General features: G+C 35.8%; 3 protein-coding genes across 9 annotated transcripts in view; all 3 read right to left on the minus strand.

Annotated features, from left to right (window-relative positions):
* Positions 1-800: 800 nt before the first annotated feature.
* On the minus strand, positions 801-18,009 carry l(2)gl (LLGL domain-containing protein l(2)gl). 6 transcript variants are annotated; one of them, XM_017901519.1, is made up of 16 exons: positions 17,406-18,009; positions 11,728-11,825; positions 9,613-9,703; positions 6,730-6,971; positions 6,262-6,400; positions 5,567-5,754; positions 5,184-5,472; positions 4,341-5,097; positions 4,095-4,251; positions 3,873-4,018; positions 3,276-3,792; positions 2,910-3,190; positions 2,475-2,610; positions 2,035-2,234; positions 1,625-1,707; positions 801-1,275 (listed from the first exon to the last, which is right to left on the minus strand). In XM_017901519.1, the coding sequence occupies exons 1-16, from the start codon at positions 17,487-17,489 to the stop codon at positions 1,174-1,176; spliced, it is 3,510 nt and encodes a 1,169-aa protein (XP_017757008.1). In that variant the 5' UTR covers positions 17,490-18,009; the 3' UTR covers positions 801-1,173. The 6 variants fall into 6 exon arrangements, with proteins under 6 accessions (XP_017757008.1, XP_017757004.1, XP_017757003.1 ...); XM_017901515.1 differs by having other exon boundaries at positions 2,035-2,252; XM_017901514.1 differs by having other exon boundaries at positions 5,567-5,781.
* A 1,029-nt stretch (positions 18,010-19,038) lies between these two features.
* Positions 19,039-20,701, minus strand: LOC108548515 (glutaminyl-peptide cyclotransferase). Its single transcript, XM_017901499.1, is given in 7 exon segments — positions 19,039-19,190; positions 19,260-19,485; positions 19,547-19,708; positions 19,773-20,042; positions 20,251-20,394; positions 20,554-20,640; positions 20,642-20,701. Coding segments are annotated over 7 exon segments (1,101 nt in total).
* Positions 20,702-21,413: 712 nt separating this feature from the next.
* Positions 21,414-22,905, minus strand: part of LOC108548530 (uncharacterized) — a 28,348-nt gene continuing 26,856 nt past the window's right edge. For both annotated transcript variants that reach the window (XM_017901536.1, XM_017901535.1), the window contains exon 7: positions 21,414-22,695. In XM_017901536.1, the coding sequence (XP_017757025.1) occupies positions 22,592-22,695 (104 nt within the window). In that variant the 3' untranslated portion in view covers positions 21,414-22,591. The remainder of the gene's footprint in view (positions 22,696-22,905) is intronic.

Here is a 22,905-nt window from a genome sequence, read left to right on the forward strand (position 1 = left end):
TTACGACTTATTCACATAAAAAATAATATGTAGCAATTGTCCTCCACCAGAAATAATCAACAAATAGCTTTTTGTTATCTAAAAAAGAATCGGACATACGTGCAATGCTAAAACACAGTTAGATTTTTCTTTGCATTACTTCAGATAAATTTATTTCAACGCGTTTCGATGCTGCTCGATAGAAATAGTTTAATTGTACCATGGTAGTTTCTAGCAAAGGAAAAGGAAACTTAACGATTAACAAATGTTAATAAAAAATATATTCTTAACGGCTCTCCTTCTTTACGTCATGGCCATTGATAGTTGTGTTTTAAGTTTCCTTCACTTAATCTCTGTAACTTTTCTTATAACATAATTCTACTTAAGTAGCTATTTCTTTATTTTGTTAGGCGCATCGATTTAACATATTTTTTTTTCCTTGATCCTTTGTCACGATACGCCCATATAATATTTGAAATACTATATAGATGATTTAAGTCGCTTTTTTATTAATTTTATTATTTAGAAATATGACGTAGCACAACATATTCGTTGCGTTACAATATGGCTGCCATGTTCACGATTTGTGATGTATTTTGCTTCTTTGTACAAGCTATAATTTTTAAATTATATTTATCTTCACACCATAAAACGGATCGTAAAAATTTATTTCGATTATTTCTTTGAAAGCTTTAAGAATAAAAAATCTTTTAAAATTTTATTTAATAAAATGATATTTTAACAAATTGATCTACAAATGAAACAACATGAAACATTGTAATTTTTCATTTAAAATTTGTTACGCTTGTCTGCAAATAAAATGTATTTTATTAAAATTACCTAGGCCTAGTTCCACTAAACCGCCGAAAATTTTGTTCAATACAAAATTGATTGTTGCGAGAAATGCAGTAAGAATGTTTAGTTAAAACGTAAAATATATCGACGATCTTGGCAGTTAATATATCTCGATTGGTTCGTCGCTACAATACTCCAAGTTCACTTGCTTATTGTTTATGGCTAACGCTAATGCCGCGTACAAATCTAGATTTTTTAAAAAACCTACGATATATAAATTCTACCTATCGCCGCTGTGTACACGTGAGTCCATTAAGTAACAAAAAATCTAATTATTGTGTGGCTCTGAGTATAGAGCATGAAATCAGTGAGTAGGACACGGGACAATTTGCAATATTCCTAAGAACCGACTTCTTCAGGCCTTGCCAATGGAGCTTTCGACTTTTCGGTAGTCACTGTAGTTGTCGTCATCTCCAAGTTTGCCAAATCAGCTGCACTAATCTGTAATATCAAAAATAATGTGTTATGTATCTATCCTTTATTTAACCTCAACGATATTCTGCAAGAACTACCGAGTATCCAGTTAAACAAAGCTTTATAAGTATGCAAAAAAATTGTTAGTATGGGTAAAGTACAATCATAAATTAAATAGCATTGTGTCGTAAAATATACGAGTAATCTGAAAATTGATAAACAAATTACCCAATTCATAAATAAATTGAACTACGCAAATCATGTTAATTAATAGATTAATAGCGTACAATATGCTAAGCGTTAATTATAGGCTTAATTAATATCGAGGTAAGGTCCGACACCAATTATCGCAATACATTCAGTGCCGTTTGCTGACCTCGACGTTTGGGGGTAGAGTGATGGTAGCATGTGTCGTTGTAGTCTCAGTACCGCTGCGTATCTCTCTCTCTACCGTAGTGCCTGCGCAACAACAAATAGCACAAAACAAAACAATAACAAAAGAATACAAATAATATCAAGAGAATAAAGAACAGAAATTACAAAGCAACGGAAGACAAACACAAGATATTAAGCAATCAATAAATTGTATAATATATGAAATTATTAAGAATATGATTATTTACAGTCTTCAAATACTGTAATATTGGATGACCTAAAAAATATTCATTTAAAAAATACATTTAAAAAGAATTTCATGAATTGTTAAGAATCAAATTAATATAATGTATTGGTCACTCGATTAATTTTCAATTCACACTAATTTGTATTAGCAATGATTTCACTCACTGTTCATTTGTTGTGTTTCATTTGTCTGACTTGTTTCAATCTCGCCGTTAGCAGTAGTATTGTTGGTTGTTTGCGAAACAACGGTAGTGGTCTTTACCACAAGGGATTGATTTTGAGTAGATATCTCCGAAGTTCGAGAAGTTACTTCCATCTTAAGTCCTGCAAGACGACTGTGAAGATCTTCGGAAGACGTTGCATTTCTGAAAAGTGAACTGTTACTGCCAAGCAAATGGCAAGTATACAAAATACATCAATTAGCACAGCAAAACAAATGTACTATGGAAGCCAGCTTGCCAAATTAAGTTTGTTTTTTTCCTTAAAACTTTAAAATTATTTTCTATTGTTTTTATCGTTATAAAATTAATTGTAAACAGGTAAGCAAAAAAAGCGTGAAAGAAAACAATAAAAAGCTGGGCAAAACATATAACACGTTTACTTACAGTAAATGGTCCTTCACGCTATCAATAGTTATATCTCCAATAGAACTTAAGTCTTGACGGTCATCTTCTCCATTTACATCATTAGTACTCGTAGCTGGTTGCAAAGGTGATTCTTTTGGAGATTCTTCACCACCAGCTAAAATACATGTATTCAAGAATCGGTACTAAAGGGTTAGGAAACAGCGGTTTTCGATTATGTTAATTGGCGTAAAGTATAATTTAGCAGCTAGCTCGTTTGATAAATCACAAGTAATTATAGCAAAGCAACATTTAAATATATACATAACACGTGTTACATAAGATATGCCAAGCGGTTACGCATATTTAGTAGTAGCACGTTTAAACATCCTATAATAACGTTGAACGTTTAACAGATTGTCCGATATATGTTAAGTACGAATTAAGATATCTGGTAAAGTGACACGATATACTCACTGGAACCCACCACACCATTCTCTGTAATCATCCTTTGCACCGTAGCTGGCTGACTTCCTTGTGTTGTTTCACCTTCCGTTTCAGCTGTACCTTCAACCACTCCTTGTTCTTGAGTTTCGTCGTTATTAGTTTCAGGAAATGATCTGGCGTTGGGTGGCAAATTTAGCGCACAGTGTGCTTTTGTCACTTTACTAGCGGACAATGAAATTCGCTGCAGTTCTGAACTTGAATACAAATATAACGCTTCGCCAGCTTTCGTGAATGTTAACGAAGAAATGCCACTAAAAAAGGAAAAGAAAGGAACAATAATATTATAGTACTTTAAAAAAAATTTGTATATTAAAATAATTAAAAAGATACACGTACTTAATATCTTCCCTCTTAATAGCAGCAGCATTAAGCTGCCTTCTCAATTCGGGAATACTGAGCACTAAACAGTCTCCGAGATTAGTCAAGCATAACAAACAGGTTTCTTCGTGTGTTCCCGCAGGTTCCATTGAGCATGTGAATTTTGCAAAACCTGTTTTTCTTACTCGTGAACCCTCGTGTGCGGTAAGTTTGTATTTACAATATGGTTTTAAGGATGGAAGATTGAAGATTTTGAATTGCTCTTCACTAGCAATTACAACTCTGTGTGGAGAAGCCATATCGGGGCCAGGACTTACACCTTTTTCGGCTTCGAATGGTTCTGGTAACGGTACGCTAGATCCATCGAGAATTGTGATTGCAATTACAGGTGCTCTATGCTTTAATTGAATCTCTTTTCCTAATGTACAATTTACATCCTCTTCTGTTCTTCTAACACCAGCAGGGATCGCTAACGTGAAAACATAAACTGTACCGTTATTGGTACCCGCCCAAAGTGTGGGCATCGTATTTTGCACTAGAATAAGAGAGAGAAAAAAATATTACAAAATATTCATAATTTACATACTTGATTAAAAATTGATTAAAAATACTTACTGCTTATAATGTAACTCCTAGCAAAGTATAAACATCGAACCATTGAACCCAATGCATCATCTACAGGTCTTGCTTCCACTTGTCTTTCCACAGGTTTTAATTCTACAGGGGAAAGATCAGCACTCGGTGAAGAAGCAACACTGGACCTTTTAAAATTGGAAAATAATTATTGTTTAACACATTAATACCAATTATAATCTAAACAACTTAAAAAATATTCACGTTTCTTTCTTCTTTTCTGGTGCCGCATTTCTAGTTGGACTACTAGCATTCGTTCGACGTTGTGATCTTCCTTTCCTCAATCTTCTGAAAGACTCCCTTAGTGATTTCTTGAACGATTTTCTTCTAGAAATCGGTGTATCACCTGCTCCTGAAAGATCTAAAATAGAATTGTAAGTCGTAAGATAATTTCTCTTAGCGATATACTGACGCTTTATCTAATTGATATAAAAGCATATCTATAAATACCATTTGGGTTGAGCGTACACTTCACGTTGACAGCCTTTGCTCTTGTATAATCGAAAACAGCTAAACCATGAGCTGTGCCTGCAGCAAGTAATCCCCATTCACTGTGTATAGCTAATGCTGTAACCGCAGCCGGCGGATATAATTGAAGAAGACTTTGCGGTTGAAAACCGACTGCGAAAGATATGCTGGTTGTTCTTGCCGGCAGATGATCATGACCTTTCCAAACAAATCCATCGCGATCGTTCACAATGTTCATCGTAATAGCTTTGATCTCCTTGTTTACAGGTTCAGATGATATGGTGGCTGTAATTATGTGCCCAGCCGTGCCAGCAACAACTAACGTAGATGACAATGGACAAAGTAAAACTTTTTTCACTGCCAGCCTCGGGTCATCAGAGTATGGATCAAAGGTTCCAACTTTTCTAAATGGTGGCCACTCATCCTCGTCATCTTCCGGTGGTTGTTCAAGAACATCCAGGTGTTCGCCAGTAAACAAGATAGACGAGTTGTATTTGTATAGAGGTGTTAGAGCAACGTCGGATGCATTCCAGAACCTCACAGTTCCATCTTCATGACCAGTAAGTAATAATTCTTTGCCTTTTGGTTTATCGTTTCCCGATTTCTGATTAAGAATAATTCCACCGTCTATAGGCCATGGTTTATCCGAGTATAAATGTTCCGTTTGTGCTTTCCCAGCTATGATGATATTGTCCCACAATTCGTCGGGGACATTTGGAACATGTTGTGAACAAGTAACCTGCAAATAAGAATATTGCAAACATAATATAGAGGATATATTATAGTACTTATGCAAGCGTATACTATAAATTATGTAATATTTACCGCGCTTGCATGGAGAGATACTAAATATGGTAATGCCATCATTTTCCACTCGGGATTAGTCAAATCAATGGCTACGATCTCTTCTTCAGCCAATACTATAAGCGCTTCTGGGTTATCAGGAGTATCTTTCCCATCTTCTTGTTTAGGAAATACAGTAAAAAAGTCGATCACCTTTGATGTAAAATCAAAAACAACATGTTTTCTTTCTTTCGCCATAACAGTAATGGTGTGACGATCGCCATAACTTGCACGTTGCATTCCACCCGAAAATAAAACCAGTTCTCCATGTCTGTAAAGTATTTTATATAGTTTCATTACTTCGGAATTGTACAATTCGAACACAGCAAGCAAATACTGGTATCGACTAAAAATTTTCTACTCACTCTGCAGTCGGATAGACGAGAATTTTAGTGACAGCTTTACACGGGAATGGTCCATAGGGTGTAGTCGAGTCCAACATGCTATCGCTGCCTGGACTCCAAAATGCATACGATCCATCGTTGTGGGAGGAAACAAAACGGGTCTCGGAGACCCAATGGACAGATTCCAGCTGTTGCGTGGAGACGAATGTCTGCGCACGCGAAAACAAACCCATCAGCTGCACGTACACGTTCGCCAAAACCACCAAAGACACAAACAACAATCAGAACGAGCGGTACCAACTTATAATACATGCTTAACTCATCAGTGCACAATCCATTTCAAATTCAAATTTTTTTTTTTACATATTACTCGATTGTTTCAAGCATTCCTTCTACTCTATATAGTATCTAATATACCCTTCGTTTATTTAGATATGCATTCCTTCAATATTTTGAGCATTCCAGTATATGTTATCTAATAAAATTTAATTAAAGTTATTTAATTAAAATTAATATATAGGTATTATTCCTTTTGCAAGGATTTCGAGCATAAATGCACCTTTGTGTACAGATGGATTAAGCATTGCCCCACAAATGTAATAAGCACATGTGTTTAAAATGTCCTGTAAGCATGTCATTACATCTGCCACACTATGATCTTGTACACATAGATGTGTGTGTAAAGAAAGGTACAGAATAATAATAAGAAGGCTCACCTGCTGGGCTCCAGGAGTCGCTTTGTTCCACAAAACCATTAAACCACGATTGTAACCTATCAGAATATTGTCTGGGTGACCTGGTTGTTCCGCTATCGCCTCGACCGCTCCTGGATTCTTCTTGTAATCGTCTGGCACGCTGTCACAACATTGATACGTCACGGACACGTGAAACTAACTATTTCAATACCAACTCCCTCGCGATTAACGATCAACCGTTTTGTTTCATAATGAAATTTAATTAGGCAAGAAAAATTGAGATTCACATGATTTCGCGCTGGAAGCTCATTGTCTCGTAAAGGTCGATTCAACGTGTTAAGATCGCTCGGTATCTCGCGAATTTACGACCAGTTGTCAACAGTAGTTTTTCAAATCGTTATTCTAAGAAGTTTATCTTAATTATATCTCTAGTTGTCACAAGCATACAACATGCGAACTTCGAAAATGTAAAACATAAATTGCACTTACTTTTGCATCACGACATCTTGGTAGATAATATTGTCAGGCATCACAAATGTTTTCAGGTTTAGAAGATAGATGTTCCCGCCCTCCGTTCCCAGGAGCAGGTGTTCGCCGCTCGACTCGAGACACATCGCCGAGATTTTCTTCAATTTGCCTTCCAACGAGAGCGACTTGGTCTCCACGACCGAACTCTCGTTGATCTCCCATAAGTGAAGAGAGTTGTCATCGCAGAGAGAAACTACGCGACCCTGTTACGTTTGTTATAAACGAATCATTTACCATCGCTTAACCTAAAAATTATTACTAGTTGCATTTGCTTTTAATGAATGAAACCGAATGTCAGTTCACAATGTTTAATTTATTTATCTTTTCGTTTCTGTACGCGCATGTAAAACGTGAGATTTCGTAATAACTCCAAGTCATAATATAGATAAGCAAAATAATAAGTACCGTATTGTAGACAGTTTTCACGATTTCATCGTTTCTCACGGGACGAATCCCGCGTTCTTTTGTCTTTTGTCACGACTCCGTTGTAATAGACAAAGTGAAAACTCGAAGAAAACATAAGGTTAGGAAGATTTACCGCGTGCTTCGCTTTCACGCGAATTCACGCTACTACCTAACCTGTCTTTCACGAGCATGGCGTCCCCTATCCGCGTGTTATTAACGTGTGCAGTTAAATAATTAGGATCTCGTACTCGATTATTATGTCAGCAAAAGCTCGCTATTACGGCTGCCTAGAGTGTTTTATACTCTACTGTATTGTCTAGTCTGCTTTCCAATCTTGTTTCTTCGATTCTGTTCAATTTTTTAATTCGAAATTAAAATCCAATAAATTCGAATTAATTCGCGATTATTTAATCGTGACGTAACACAGATATTTAGAGGACTGAAATGACCTTCAAACGAAAATCGATTGTCAACTTTTAAAATTTCGTTTCGTGATATTTATCGTGGATTACTCACCGGAACAAACAAAATATGAAAAAAAAAAGAAGAGGCGTACGGGATTCGATATGGCCTCGGTGGGGTGATTATAATCGTACAGCTGCTATCTTATCGGTTTTAGGATTCGCTTGAAGAATGATCGCGATAACGAGATTTCATGACTTATAACAAGCGAAGTAAGCAGGTTGGTGCTTGATTCAATGCAACGATCGACGATGCCACACCTATTTTGAATTTTTCCCGCGTATATGGTATATACTTGTGAGCCAATCAAATTAACTTATTAAAAAGCACTTTACCGCCAAAGGTAAATGAACGTGAAAAGAATTATCGTTATTCGTATCCGTGGGCAAACGATGAAGTAATTCCGTCTTGTTTTCCTTTTTTAATTATACGCTACTTTTCCCTATTACTCTCATTGTTTTTTTCCGCACTGGTAATTAATTATCTCCCGGCTCCTATCCGTTTGTACGTATGTATATATACACGCATTCACTATCGCTGTTCTTTTACTCGCTGTCAGAATTCTCGTACAACTAATACAACTTGATTAACGTATTGTTTTCGTTTAAATTTATTATAATTATCAATATCTTATATAAACCATCGATTAATTGGTAAAATAATAAATTTTTAATAAACTGATTTTCACAGGAACAGCAGAAAATAAAGAAAATTGAAATTAATATTAAAATTAACTGCGTTTCAAGCACCAAGACAAGACGTTATCGAAGACTCTATCATATCTACACCTTTTCTATTCCTATATCTACTATCATTATACATAATACGAAGAACATATTTTTTTCAAGTAACTATTTATCTATTGTAAAATGGCGTTATAGATGAAGGGTTCAGGACTTAAACGTTTCTTTATAGTTCCCTTCTAAAACGTATAAAATTAACAAATAAAACTAAAGATAAAAGGCTAAAAATAAAAAGAGTAAAATAGAAAAAAATATATCGATTATCTCGATGGTACTTCAACGATTCCGTCATCGATTAAATTACACTATGAATTTCATAACGAAATTTTCCCGGCTACGAGGTTTGTATTTAAAATGAAGGAAACAGGAAAAGCACCGCGAGTGGTATACGTTCCCGACCTTTATGGAACGGACGACAATGGTGTTCGTATATTATTTATTCGTACACGCGTGCAAAAGCGCGTCGCGCGTGTCGCACACAGTTATGCAACTCAGCAACGACGCTAGTATAAGCCGAACAAGGTGTCGCGTTACTCGTGCAACGCGTGTGACTTTTAAAACAACCATAACTTCACACCTCCGTGTCCCTTTGATTACAATGTACGTAGAAGATATTACTATCGCTCGGACCTGGCATTAAGGCCCGTTTCAAATGCTTTTTTCCTCTCCTTGTAATTTTGATAAATATCTAACCTCCACGAATGGACACATCGATGTCGAATCGAGGGAAAACTCAAACGTTCGAAGAGGGCGTTCTGATGGAGAAGAGGTTAAGCGTCAGAGTTAATTGGTTATGTACAGTTCAGTTCGAAGTAAGTCAACAATTTATGGAATTTCTCATTAGCCAGATAATATAATTTCTCTGTAAGCTTTAAAAACTATTAGCACGGTCATTAAGAAATTCGAACTTCGAATTATCGTCAGCTGGCATTTGTTTCGACACACACATATATATATATACACGTGTATACGTCGTTACATATTTTGATTCACAAAATTTTACGCAAATAAAGATTCTACGGTGAGTCATTCGTTTTTATTCCATTTGGCTTATCCGTGAGTATTTAATATTTATTCTATTCTTGTTAATTTAAGATTGGAGAAATAAACCGATAAATGTGTGTACTTACCCAAACGTTAAAATCGTTAAATGATAATGTTTACGAGACTATAAACTGTGAAGATTTAACAACTTAATAAAAAGCAGTAGCGATAAATAAATGGTGACTCTTACCTCGTTGGGCAGGGCGACGATCTTTGTCACAGCATTTTCCCCGCTTTCAATGGTGTGTTGTCCATAGAATTCCACACCTGGCCTACCAAATCTGTTATCGTCCGTCAGTCAAGGAAAACAGTGAAAACTAGGTACCTCTATTCTAAACAGTAGGACACCATTTCTATCTAGAAACAAACGACACTCTTGTTTCGAAAATGACCGATTCAACGCACCGATACCTACGATTGTGTTCGATCCACGGAATAGATACAGACGTTCTACATCGTCGTCGAATTCTACTCTGATCCCCGACATACATCGTGCAACAGTTCCACTTCAAACGCACTATTCCATGCAACATTCGTTAGACACAAGTATCACGATGTACAAACAGGTTGCTAATAAAACAAAGACAAAGGTTCGTACATGATAAACATTTTATAAGCACTCCGTACGTTTTGTACCTCTCTAATATCAATTGCAAATAAAATTTCCTTCAAGACGCGGTAAAGACGTTTATCATCAATCTTGCGAAATGATAATGATCTACCACCGATTACGTAGCCATTCGAGCATCTGCAATCGGGATGCGAATAAAGTAAGCGGTATGCACACGAAGTATACGCACTAGCGTATTGGGAATCAAACCTTTTGTACGCCTGCAATTAAAATTTTTCAAACCATACATGCATCGAGCAACTGGTAAAAAGCAATGACGATATACCATTTCTTAATTAACTCTTCAAAGTGATCGATTTAAAGATTCTCATTGAAAGGATTTTCGAGTTACATTTTAATTATATTTAATTATTAAATACAATTTGGACACGCGATGATATAAAGTAAAAAACTTTTTGTTAATCTTTTATAACTTAGGGAAATGAAACGAAGTGTTCCGACTAGCACCCTGCTGAATCGATAAGCGACCTACCATGAACTGGGTAACGAGGTAATAAAAACACGTCTTCGATGTGTCTACACGTTTACTAATTCCTAACCATTTCTTCGTTAATGAGTTTCTTGATGGTTTCAGAAGATGTTTGCATAATTTCGAGTTAACATTGTACGTTTTCCGTGAATGATTTACTACCTCTGCGGTACATAAACCATGCATCAAGAGAAATGACGTTAGTGTCGAGTTTCGTGTGTTCTCGCAACGAAGACGAATCTCGAACGAACAAGAGGGCGCAGATTTGTGATTCCTGGAAAACGACACGAGCGCTTCTCCGGTTAACTGATTAAACTTTCAAATGTCCGCCATCATCGACTTTCCTTCCAGCAGGGGACTATAACATACAACGCGATCTAAACTCCTTTCGCTCATTTCTAACAATCTTACATCTTCGATCGCGTTACTTTCGACTTCTACCGCCATATATAATTATTCCGTCATTTCTAGTTTCGGTTAGTATATCTCCGATCTATATTCTACCATAAATCGTATCCCCTCACGTAATATTTTAATACTTCCGTGCTCTTTCATCTTTCTATAGGCGTAATCGGAATCAGAACACATGGGTTAATTTATATTCCTATGCACGACTCTCTGACACTTCGATACTTTCACATCCGACGTCCCGTGTCCCATAGGGAACTTAACTCCAAGTTCGATTTCATCACTCGGTAACGAAACCCTCTAGAATCCACACCAGGAAAAAGAAGTTACCGACCGACCAGCGCAATTTTCTCGTGAAGATGACGCCAATAAAAGATATGGATTGTCCCACGGTTTGACGCCTGTCACAACAGAAAAAGCACGAACGTGTTTTCTGAATGAAAGCTGTGGCTGTAAAAGCCGAAGCGTGAATCGAGGAATAGCTTTGACGGGATCGCAAAATATCGAGTATCGCGTATCTAAAATTAGTAACCACAGCGGGGAAAGAAAGAGATCAGAAGAAAACGGCGTCAATTACGTTCCCGTTTCCCTACGGCCAGCGGCTCTCGAAGGCTTTCGATGATTTATCGGTAGATACGAACGTCATCGAGCACCGAGATGGTGCCTTGTCACTAGATTATAAATATCGGAAGAAAAGAAAAGGGGAAGAAAATAGAAAAAGAAATAAAAATAAAAAGAAGAGAAAAGGGAAGGTGAGATGTCTGAAAGCAAAGGAGCGACTAGAGTAAAAAGGATACACCTTGATGGCGCCGGATGCCGTGCCAATGATCATCAGCCGTAAACTCGGATCCCATGCAAGGGCTGTGGGTTTGTTTGGGAACCCATGCTGCACTGTCTGCAAAGAACAGAAAACGATTGTAATTACTTTGATTAATTATAGCTATTAATAGATTCGATGATGGTAGAAAATTGATACTTGGCTATTCTCGTGTATCCATCTTAAGTGGATTAAGATTATATAAATGAGAATTCTTGTGTTTAATGATATTTTGCGTTTAGGTCATTTGAGTAGAATGTTGCTTATCATTAACAAGCAATTTATCATTTCTTATTCGACAAGTTATAGCACTTAATGCTAATTAAGCCATTTGCATTATTCTCGATGTCTTAAGTACGTAGGGAATAATTCTGATACTTATATGTCGAAACAGATGTATTGAAGTACCGGAATATATATATCGTTATCAATTTAACATTATCTAACATCTTTAATCGTGGTTTTCCAGTATCGTATTTTTATAGAAATTATTTTTTACTAGGATATTTATAAGTGGTCTCTTATCCAGTACAATTACAAAACAGTTTAAATCTACTTATAAGACAAAACTAGTTTTAACAGTGAGCGTTGAAAACAGACACGCATGCAAATATGTTTCTTCAAAGCTTTTCACTTGATGGATCAAGTCATGTCGCCATGCTCAATTCATAAATTGGTCTGGTCATTTCATCTGACCATTCTTCGTAATAATTGTACATTGTCCATTGTAATCAGCAGACTATTTATACGAGAAACTCGCTAAAAATAGTGTATACTATCTGCGCGTTGTCGCTGGTAAGCGTACGCACGCGCGCACATGCTCGGGGGCAAAAGTTTGATCCTTGATAACTATCAATTTACTCGAAACTACTATACAAGTAAAAGGAATTAAGTTGAATTACCTACGAGAACAAAATCAAATTTAATAGTTTAATCGAGGTTCAAGAAACTGTAGTACGAACTCATTTGAGAAAGATTAAATGTTAAATGAAATATCAGTTTGATACCTAACCTTCGATTTATTGCCCAATTCATTACTTCCAAGGGCTAGGTTCTTCCACAAGTTATTAACCTCCCGCTTTCTTTTTAATCCCCACTTATTTGATATGATATGATCACTTTTATTATTTCTGAGGTTAAAGTAATCGTACGAGTATAAATGTGATGACAGAGAGGGGAGAAGGAAATGAAAGAGAAGGACTGATGTATATCAATCACCATATTACAACCTGTTAAAGTGTTTTAAACTGTAAAAACGGGGTAGCAATATATAATTTTCAGACTTCCATATATCAGTAATACTGAAGTAAAAGAAAAGAGAATCGCCATGAGTGTAATTGGCAAAAAAGTCGTAGGCCACCTTTCGAGTAACACGGGAAGCTTACTGATCCATTTGTAACGCGCCAACGGTTAAAATGAAAAATAGAAAAAGAAACGGCGACCATGGCAAGGTAATTAAATAGGATACAAGGCAAGCTCAATTAAGGGAAACACCGACACTCGGGTTAACGATCGTGTCCTCCCTTTTCCGCGACTCGTTTTGAATGCAATTAACACTAATTATAAACGACTGTCGTTTCCGACTTTCTAGTACCTTCTGCCTCGTAACACGAATTTCGGCGAAAGCCACATCAATTACTCATCGATGAGTCAGATTTCGTCAGACCCGTTAATCGAGCGGTTTTATCGACTGAGTGCACACATATTTACCTACTGGTCGGTAAACGGAATTATAAAGAATCTATTTTACGATTGGCAATTAAAACATTTCTGTAATACACTGTGACAACGCACATCCTGTGAGGGAGGGCAAGGTACTCGAAAATTATCTCTTAACCGTCTTTGTTATTCTCGATAAGGGAATCTTATCGAGCAAGATTCGAGTAATTTTTCCTTACTCCCGAAGGACAAATATGGTAAGATGAAAATTATGTACTCTCTTATCGGTACACGTGCTCTCCTACTAAAGATACTTTTATTCGATGATTATGTATGAAACCTCAGATTAACACAATAAAGAAACCTTGAAATCGGTGATTCTTCTATGCTTCTGTTTCGTAACTGCAAAACTAATATAATTGAGGTGTTTATCTTTAGAAATTATGGTCGAGACATTACATTATTGTAAATAATCGAGTTCCGCTCAATGTATTTATTATGTATTGCAAAATAAAAAAATTGTTATTTTTCGCCAAATATACGTTTGTTACGTTAGTGTAAAAAATAAATGTACTGTGTCAAAATATTGCAACGTTTTATAATAGCTGATAAGTTGCTAAAAATTTGGAGAATGCTAAAGCATTTTCTACCTGAACTAAAAGATTCTTGGTAGATAGTCACGCTTACGGTACCAGATTTAGGGCTGACCATAATATCGATTTGACGTGCGTTTTTACCGCGCGATTAGGAAAACGGGTGTTTGTCGGTACGGCAGGGAGGAATGCGACCTTGACCCAAGTAATTTCCATGAGAAAGGGTGTCGCCACTTTTCAGTTTCGGAAGAACATACTGTACGAATTAAAGTAAGAAGGTGCGTAAGCACGAGTCGTCACAAGCATAACAAAGGATTCCTCGGTAAGGTTTAATCTGGCCTGGCCTCAGTTTTAGCTTAATCTCAATGAACCTAACCTCGATTGCAGTTACGTTAACTAAACATTGATCAAACGGTGCCTTTGTTTATAGTTACACATACAACCGAAGAAATTATGACTTCGAAAATTGCTGGTTTTATCGACTGGTATGAAGTTAAAAGGTCGATCGATAATAAAACTTTGAAAGATTTATTACTTTTTACAAAATCTTGGTATTGATAAAGATAACGTTAGATCTATAATTAGAAACTTAACAGTTTGTTTGCTTTTATTATTATTTTTTTTTATTTTTGATAAAACAAAATATTCGATCTGATACGGAGATCTAATTTTATTCCTGAAAACGTTGTAAGTTATTGTTCGATCGATAAATCAATGTGACATTTCTTCAACGTAAATACTTCATGTTAGTATTATGGGTATGTACTTTTCTAGAATGCTTGAAATATTGCAGAGCTTGTTATTTGCTTTATATTTAATGAGCAAGTTGTACAAAATAATCATTTATGTTTTTATGTAGCATAATATTCAAGTTATATATGAGGGATATGTATTAAAAATTTCTAATTTGGAGTAGTCATAGAATAAAAATAATACAAACAAATTTATCCTTCTGCCCGTATTAATTTATATAAAAATCTTCGAAATAATCCGCGCGTGTCAGTTCATATCTAACCTAACTGGCTTAGTCTAACGGTACATTTGTGCGCGTATATTAAAGCGAACGTAAAAAGGGCTAGGCATCTTATCATGCGTTTGTTTGCACAGAAAACCGATGATATCTTTCCTCGTATCTTTTTTCTTTACAACGAGCACATAGAATTATCGATAGAATCGATACTAGAAACGAAACGTTATTTGCCCGAAATAAAGCCGTACAGGGATTAGTACAATTAATCCTTCTCGTTTTAAGACGCATGAAACACTTCTAAAAATATAAAACACCTAAAATAGAGTTAAAATTTTGTTAAAAACATTTATCAGTTTCCAAACATTCCAAAATGATTCGATTCTTAAAATAATCATCCCACACCTTTTTCCAATCAGGCGACAAAATAGCTACATTCGGTGATGTAATCTAATCAAATGTTATTCGAGTTTCGATCAGACCAAACTGCAACGTAAACACCAGGTTTGCGTAAATGTGACCACTTTAATTAAGGCAACAGGCGCCCTCCATGCCGAGGGCTTTCTACTTTTTCCAACTTGTACATCTTACCGCGCAGAGCGCGCTACTTCTGCCCATAATTGCTTAACCTACAGATTAACCTACATTTCCTATTTCATTTTCAGACCGAACGAAAGTAACGTATACGCACACATTTAGAATGTACGGAACGTTCCTATTGTCCATTCCGAATCCGCGCATTCCCTGTATCGTACGAAAAACAACGGAACGGAGGAACTATGGGATATGCAATTTCAGTTGTAACGGTCGGCGGGATTTCCAAGGTGTCGCAGAAAAATTGTCCTCCATCACGGATCGATCAGAACCGGCACGACTTGATTGCACTCGCGACTGTTTTCGCAATCCGCGTCGTCAAACTTTGAATCTAGCAGGCGGAGAATTAAACCACGATAAGGTTTCGCGACAGTGCACCCGATGGCCGGCGACGATGACAGCCAGCCGAGACAGAACCGCTAAAGAAACGCACCACACCGCACAACCACAATAATCCTGACTCTTGCACCGTGTCTCGGCCACCCGTCGTTTTCTAGACTTTCGGTATCGATTACGTTCGGGTATCGACCTGTTGATTCTGCACCGTTCATTCTTAAAACACGCTGTATCATGTTCTTGGACGAAGGCAATTTTAGAATCTTAATATTCCACCATGAAAGCAGCCTCTCAAAGGTAGCCTGGATGGTGCTAGGGTTAATCAAACACGTTTCGCAATGCTTCTTTTAAATCAATAGAGGGCGACAAGCGCGCTTTTATTTGAACGAAGTCGACTCGATAATTAAAGTAAAGAGAATTAGGCAAATTTTTTAAATTAAATGTGATATTTGATTTAAAATACTGTGTGAACTATTCGTTTAATGATATAAAGGGTATCAGTGTCTCGTTATGTACAGGTTATTCGTAACTGTCACTAATTTAAAAGAAACAGCGAATCCTGGCGCGTTTTATCGCGCGTTAAACGCGTGCGCTCGATAAACCCAAATTAAAGTCGAATTCATTCGATTCTCTTTTATCAGGAACAAATACGGAACAGGTTTTTTCTTTTGACTATGTACGAATTATATCATGGTATATTTATGGATCTCCTTGAATCGTGATATTCACCATCTTTTCAGTTTATTCTTTTCTTTTTTTTTTTTACAGACAAGATTTATGCGTAAAACGATCGAGGAACTTACGAGTAAAAAGAACTTGTGTTCTGTAAAACGCATCGCGTGTCAACATCGTGATATCACGAAACAGAAGATTACTATCTGACGTGGTAACAGAATAAACTTTCAATAGCAAACCTGTTGACTTATAAATAATGAATGTGTAAATAAAATGGAAAAAGAATACGAAGGATCGGTTTGTTTTAAGAACTGATAGGTACCTGATAAAATTCACTTTCTAACCTCGATTAATGAATTTAAGTCGACACTTTTTTTTCCAGTTGAAACGTTCCAAATGTATGGGAAAACGGAATGCCAAAATTATTTATGATGTCCTTTTTAAGATACCGAAATTAATAGAATAAAGGGACCAAAAAGAAAAAGAAATACTGTATAACTGCAAAAGACATACTCTTTAAATATAAATGAAAACGAGTTTGTCCCAATGTTCACTCTCACTTTTCTTCACGATGAATAAAAAACGGTGCAAAACAGCTTTTCCTTGGTGCATCGAAGTTGTCCGCTTTCCATTGAAAATGCTAACGCATTAATATGATTATATTTAAATAAGTTATTCATGGTAAATTTGTTTCGTCGCAAAGGTGAATCTAATCTATTTCAGTAATCTCGACGTCTAGAGAAAAAAGTAGTCTCATAGGAGCAGACAAGTAAAAGAAAGTGTCGGCGCATTTCGCCGGGCCGGGTGTGGGCGAAACTTTTAATCGAGACTTACCTTTCGAAAGGCAAAAAGATCCTTTTGCAGTTTCTGTCGCTCGGCCGTAGGTTGTTGGCCCTTCCCTCTGATAAACTTCAACATCTCTGTCGGCGTTGTCTCTTCCTCGAGCGGTGCGACACGTCCGTTAAAAACGGTTAATCCTCAGGTGTAACGCCACGACGTATCACTGCCGTCGCGAAGGGCTCGGTTAAGACCGCGAGGACCTCTCGTAATTAAAACATTCTTGAATGAACGGTAAAACTCGCGCGCGTACCGCAATACGTATTTCGTCGGTGTGTTCGGCCGCACACGTCCGATACGCCTGCAACACGTCAGTCCCCTGTCTTTCACGCCGTATCCTCCTCCTTCCTTCTTTTTCCCTTTCCCGCACTCTCTCCTTCTTTCTCTTTCGCTCACTCACTGATTCCAGTCTGCCTGACCAATGTGTCAGCCGCTACGAGTTTTTTAGTGACGTTACGCGAAACTTTTTCGGGTCTATCGAGAGAATGGTTTTCGACGACAGGTCGCACGATGGCCCAGCCTGCTGTCTAACTTACGATACGAACGAACACGTAAAACCATTGAAATACTCGACAGAGGCGTGAAGTCATTCCACGTCTGTCGCTCGCGTCTCTCGTGTCTTTCGCCGTCGCGTCGGCTTTCCACCAATCACATGTTTCGGTTATGTTCGACCATGCTCGGTCGAAATCGCCTATGTTCGGTTAAAATCGTAACGAAAGCCTAGTCGGGCGCGCCCGCACGAACAATGACCTCGAACAGGCCTGCCAAACTTCACGATCGAATACCCACTTTCACTTGATTCAATCGCTAACCGTTACCCTCATAGAAATATTTTATAACGTTACTTTGTCTTACAAAATTTTGATACTTTGTATAATATAGTATTTGAAAAAAATAATTTATTACTTTACACTTATTATATGCAACAGTATAATGTAACATTACTAAAAAATAGAAAGTTAAAATCGAACGCGTTTTGATAAAATATAAACGTGTTCATATTTATTAATATGAGATTAATGTTTATATCATATAAATAACAAAAAAGAGCTACTTGATACCTGTAGTACTAAAGAGCAAAGATACGGTGATACATAGAATTTTATAATAGTGTGATATTTGAATTCTTATTCAAAACATGTATTCGGAAGTCACGTGTTAGAATGATTTCCTGAATAGTATATATCACTATGTTTCCATTTCCGCATGCTCATTTAAAATGACATTTCCAATTGTAATTGACGTCATAGTACTTGTATTTTTCTTTTTGGAATTATTTCACTTATGACTCAAAGAACATATTTTATTCATAATAACAAATTAATATTTTATAATATACACATATTATTTCTTGTTTTTCAGTATATACGTAAATTTGTGCATAACTAGGCATATTACAAAAGTTACATGTAGTACAAAAGTGCATATATAAATTATCAAATTACTAAATCTATAAATCGAGTCTAAAACAATTTGTTCAATTTTTTTGTCTTCAAAGTTTATTATAAAATATTTTTACTTTTATATTTGTCACTTAACATATTATATTATATCTGTATAACGTTATTTAATACTGCCATGATAAAAAATAAAATTTTTCGTAACAATATAAATATTTTCCAACTGTTAATTATACATCGATATGTAAATATAAAGCTACAAAAATTCTCAGGATTTTATTGACATTTTCTGTGGTCTTTAAATCGATATTACTACGATTATCGCTTGTTTTATGCCATACCTTTGGAAAAGGATATGGTATCAAATGTAGGACAGGAATATCTAAAATAAACATTTTACAATAAATACATGCAGTATACAATATATGTACATGTAAAAATCAATATTTACCTCGATGTAAGAAAGGAATGTGATCATCATCAATATGAGCTTCCATGGAATATGGTTGAAAGTATGTTTGTACACGTTGTTCATAAGAATATGACTCAAACTTTTTTAAGGAAGCTAATTTATTTTCAACAGCCATCAACAAAGAATACCAATTTTCTGTATTACTAAAGTAGTTGTAAAATGTTGGATCTGGTGCACCTATTAAATCTAATAGAACCAGTAAATCCTATAAAAAAGAATAAGCAATGTATATTTATATAGGTTTTTATATATTTACTAATACTTACAATTTTATCCAATTCAGAAATATTTTCTCCCTGTTCATAAACAGTATAATTAGTATGCCACACTTTGGCCAAATGTTTTGAACCATAAATAGAATCATTCGGACCCCATTCTCTAAAAGCCTCTTCACCATCAAAAAATATGAACATTAAACTCACGTCATTCTGCAAATAAAACTGATATGATTGCGGAAAGTTGAATAACAATTATTGATAATACACCACTTACATTTTTTATAGAGTCTAAATAATTCTTCATAACTTTAGCTAAGTTAATCATTTGAGCACATGGTACTGCACTATCTGTAGCACCAATAAAATTCCTTTTTCTAGTATACTTTGAGTCATAATGGCAAGCTAATGTCAAATATCGTTTTGCATTAAGATTTAATCTTGCAATTATATTTTCAAATTGTAAAATTCCAAAAGTTGGAGTTTGCTCTTCAAACTTATCAGTTTCCACAGACCAACCAAGATCTTCCATTGACTTCTTAATGTACTATAAGGAAAAACAGAATTTTTCTTATCAATAATTGTAATTTTCCTTTAATTACATCACATCTTGTTTACACATTTTATATCGCAATTTTATATTGAAATTATTAATACTGTAATGAATCCAAGTCCATTATAATATTATAATTTTATAATTAAAAGAATATATCTTATTGGAACACATTTCTAACATTTATATTATTGTAACTTACATTTTTTACTCTTGTATGCTCTGGTGTTCCAACGATTCTCACGACACATATGTTATCTAAAACTTCCTCTATATGATCTACATTTGACAGATCTGACAATTTCATTATTTGATTTTTTGATAGCCTAGCTGGCATGTGATAGTACTGGAATCATTTCATGACTGTAACTAATGTATGTTGATGATAATCAATGAGATGTATTGTGAAAGATGACTTTTGAAAATGAATATGCACAGGAAAAGTGAAAGTATTCGATAAAAGTGAATAAATGACAAAAATGTTTGACTTGCGTGTATTATTTACCTTTTCATTTTGAAAACGTGTTTGAGTTATAATGTTTGAGCCGGTTATTAAATAACAGCAAAAAAGTAAACAAATTTGCCAAATGAGGGCGATCATCATCATACACTCTAGCAAACTTGAACTGAACTGAATGCCGCGAAAGAACCATTGTAGGTGTTAAATCTGCGCAGCCATTTTGAAACGATGCTCACGTGACTGATACAAGTCTTGATTTCTACTGGTTAATTGCACTAAGCAATATGCATAGAGTAAATTTTTATCTTTATTTTTCAAAACTTTAGGTAAGTAAAATAATTATAAATGTTAAATTAAACAATATTTATTAAATATATTTCTTTATTTAATATGTCAAAGTATTTTAGAGTTGATACACGATAGCGAACGAAATTTAAATAGCTACAAAGTTTGAACTTTTAAAACGTACGTATCTCGAAGGAACAGTGTGTCTTCAAACCGGTTTAATTTTATGGACATCTTGCGATTGATAAAAAGAGAAACAAAACAGTCAAGCTGGAATTTGATGGGTGAGTAGAAGAAAATTATTCACACGTTGATAACGTACCAAATATATTAAACAACTTTTAATGATACGTTGCACCTTTTATAGTACATAAAGGGTTAGGATTTTCCATAGTATTTGTTTCTGAAAACAGTAAACGGTTTCAAATGTACATAAGCAAACAGTTATACTTACATTATCAAATTTCTAGTCCATTTGTCTAACTTTCTCGGTATAACTGTAACAATTGGAAGAAGTAGCAATAGGAATAAATCTGATTTAATTTATTTACTCAAAGAAATGTGTATAAAGTTATTCAAATATCTTTTACTTCTTAATACCTTACGTAAAGATACCGCAACAAAAAATCTTACATGTCGTTATTAAAAAAAGAAAAGATCTATACGTTAGAAAGTCTAGTGAGTCGATGATGCGAATCGTTCTTATGAAATGAGATATTTGTGAATGATACGATGCACCCATTTTACGCTTTCTGCCATTTACATCGATCTGACTAATGGATGTTTCTCTTGCACCATGTTGCCGAATTTTTCTTTTAACAACCACGATCGAAATTTCTACTCGATTAGAACATAAATAAACAAAGATTTCACCGCAATATTTATTCCACGTACTTTCCCCTTGATTTACTAACTCTTACTTAGTTACCGATTTCTCCTTACTGTTAATTATTCTTCCTGCAATTAACAAATTTCTTGCTAGAATGCAAACAAAGGTAATGACGCATTCAGTGATACGATGCCGTCAATTTACAGTAAGAATAAAAAAGTAGTTGAAAGTAAGACACTCAGAATAAATGGTTAACCTCATCAATCATACAGTACTTTCAGAAATTCGACGTCACGATATTGCGGGATAAATGCTGAACGGTAAACGTTCCTGATTCCCCTGAGAAAGATCATGTAGCCAATCAAACATGTAATCAACGACCAGGTATGTATGTATATCTCTTCCACGCTCAAGACGCATTATTATTACTATTACCATTACTATTATTATTGTCCTAGCACGAACAGCACATACGAAGAGTAATGCAGTACAAATATTAGATTTGAAAAAGAAAAAATATATATAGAGGGTCATCCCAGTTCTAAGTAAGTACGCGGATTGTTTTTGAGCAATTGTCTTTCTCGCGAGTCAAACTGAATCCCGTGCGAGCGATCACGTACCAAACGGACACCTGCCGAAAGAGAAAAGGGAGATGGGAGATCGTGGGACCCGCGGGTATGCACCACAACGTCCATAACGTAGCGTTTAAAACAAATGATAAATTATGCCTAGGGCGGGACCCAAGGTCGTCCTTCTTCTCTGCTTTTTTTTTTCTCTCCCCGCACAGGCTCGGTTTGGGATTTACGATCGGCCTCTCGGAGTCTTCGTTTTTTGTCTCGTTCGTTTCTTTTTTTATCATTCCCTTTGGGGATCATCGCTTGCCAGATTATGTTTTGTTCATTGCGAGCACGTTTCACGCTCCGCACTCTAGACTCTTTCCACTGTTGGTAGAGATGACACGAGGCTTCTTCAGTAGTTGTATGGTCCGTACTGCGATCCGTGGTAGTATGGTCCTGGATATGCTGCCGGTGCTGGGTAGCCGGCATAAGCGTACTGTTGCTTTTGAGGATATACTAAAATCATGAGAAAAAAAAATGTTCATTCGTTTGTCGTGCAGATGGTGGTTCTTAGCTGCGGGTAATTATCATTTCCGTCGGATACAAATAGGTTGTTATTCAGACACGTTATTTTAAATTCTCTGCGTATTTCGATTTTAGAATTGGCACGGATAAATATACAGAACGTTCCATTTTCATTCGGTATTTGAATTGAAATCTATCATT

Source organism: Eufriesea mexicana, unplaced genomic scaffold (genome assembly GCF_001483705.2).
Source record: "Eufriesea mexicana isolate 0111107269 unplaced genomic scaffold, ASM148370v2 scaffold1623, whole genome shotgun sequence".
In the NCBI taxonomy this organism is placed as follows: Eukaryota; Metazoa; Arthropoda; class Insecta; order Hymenoptera; family Apidae; genus Eufriesea; species Eufriesea mexicana.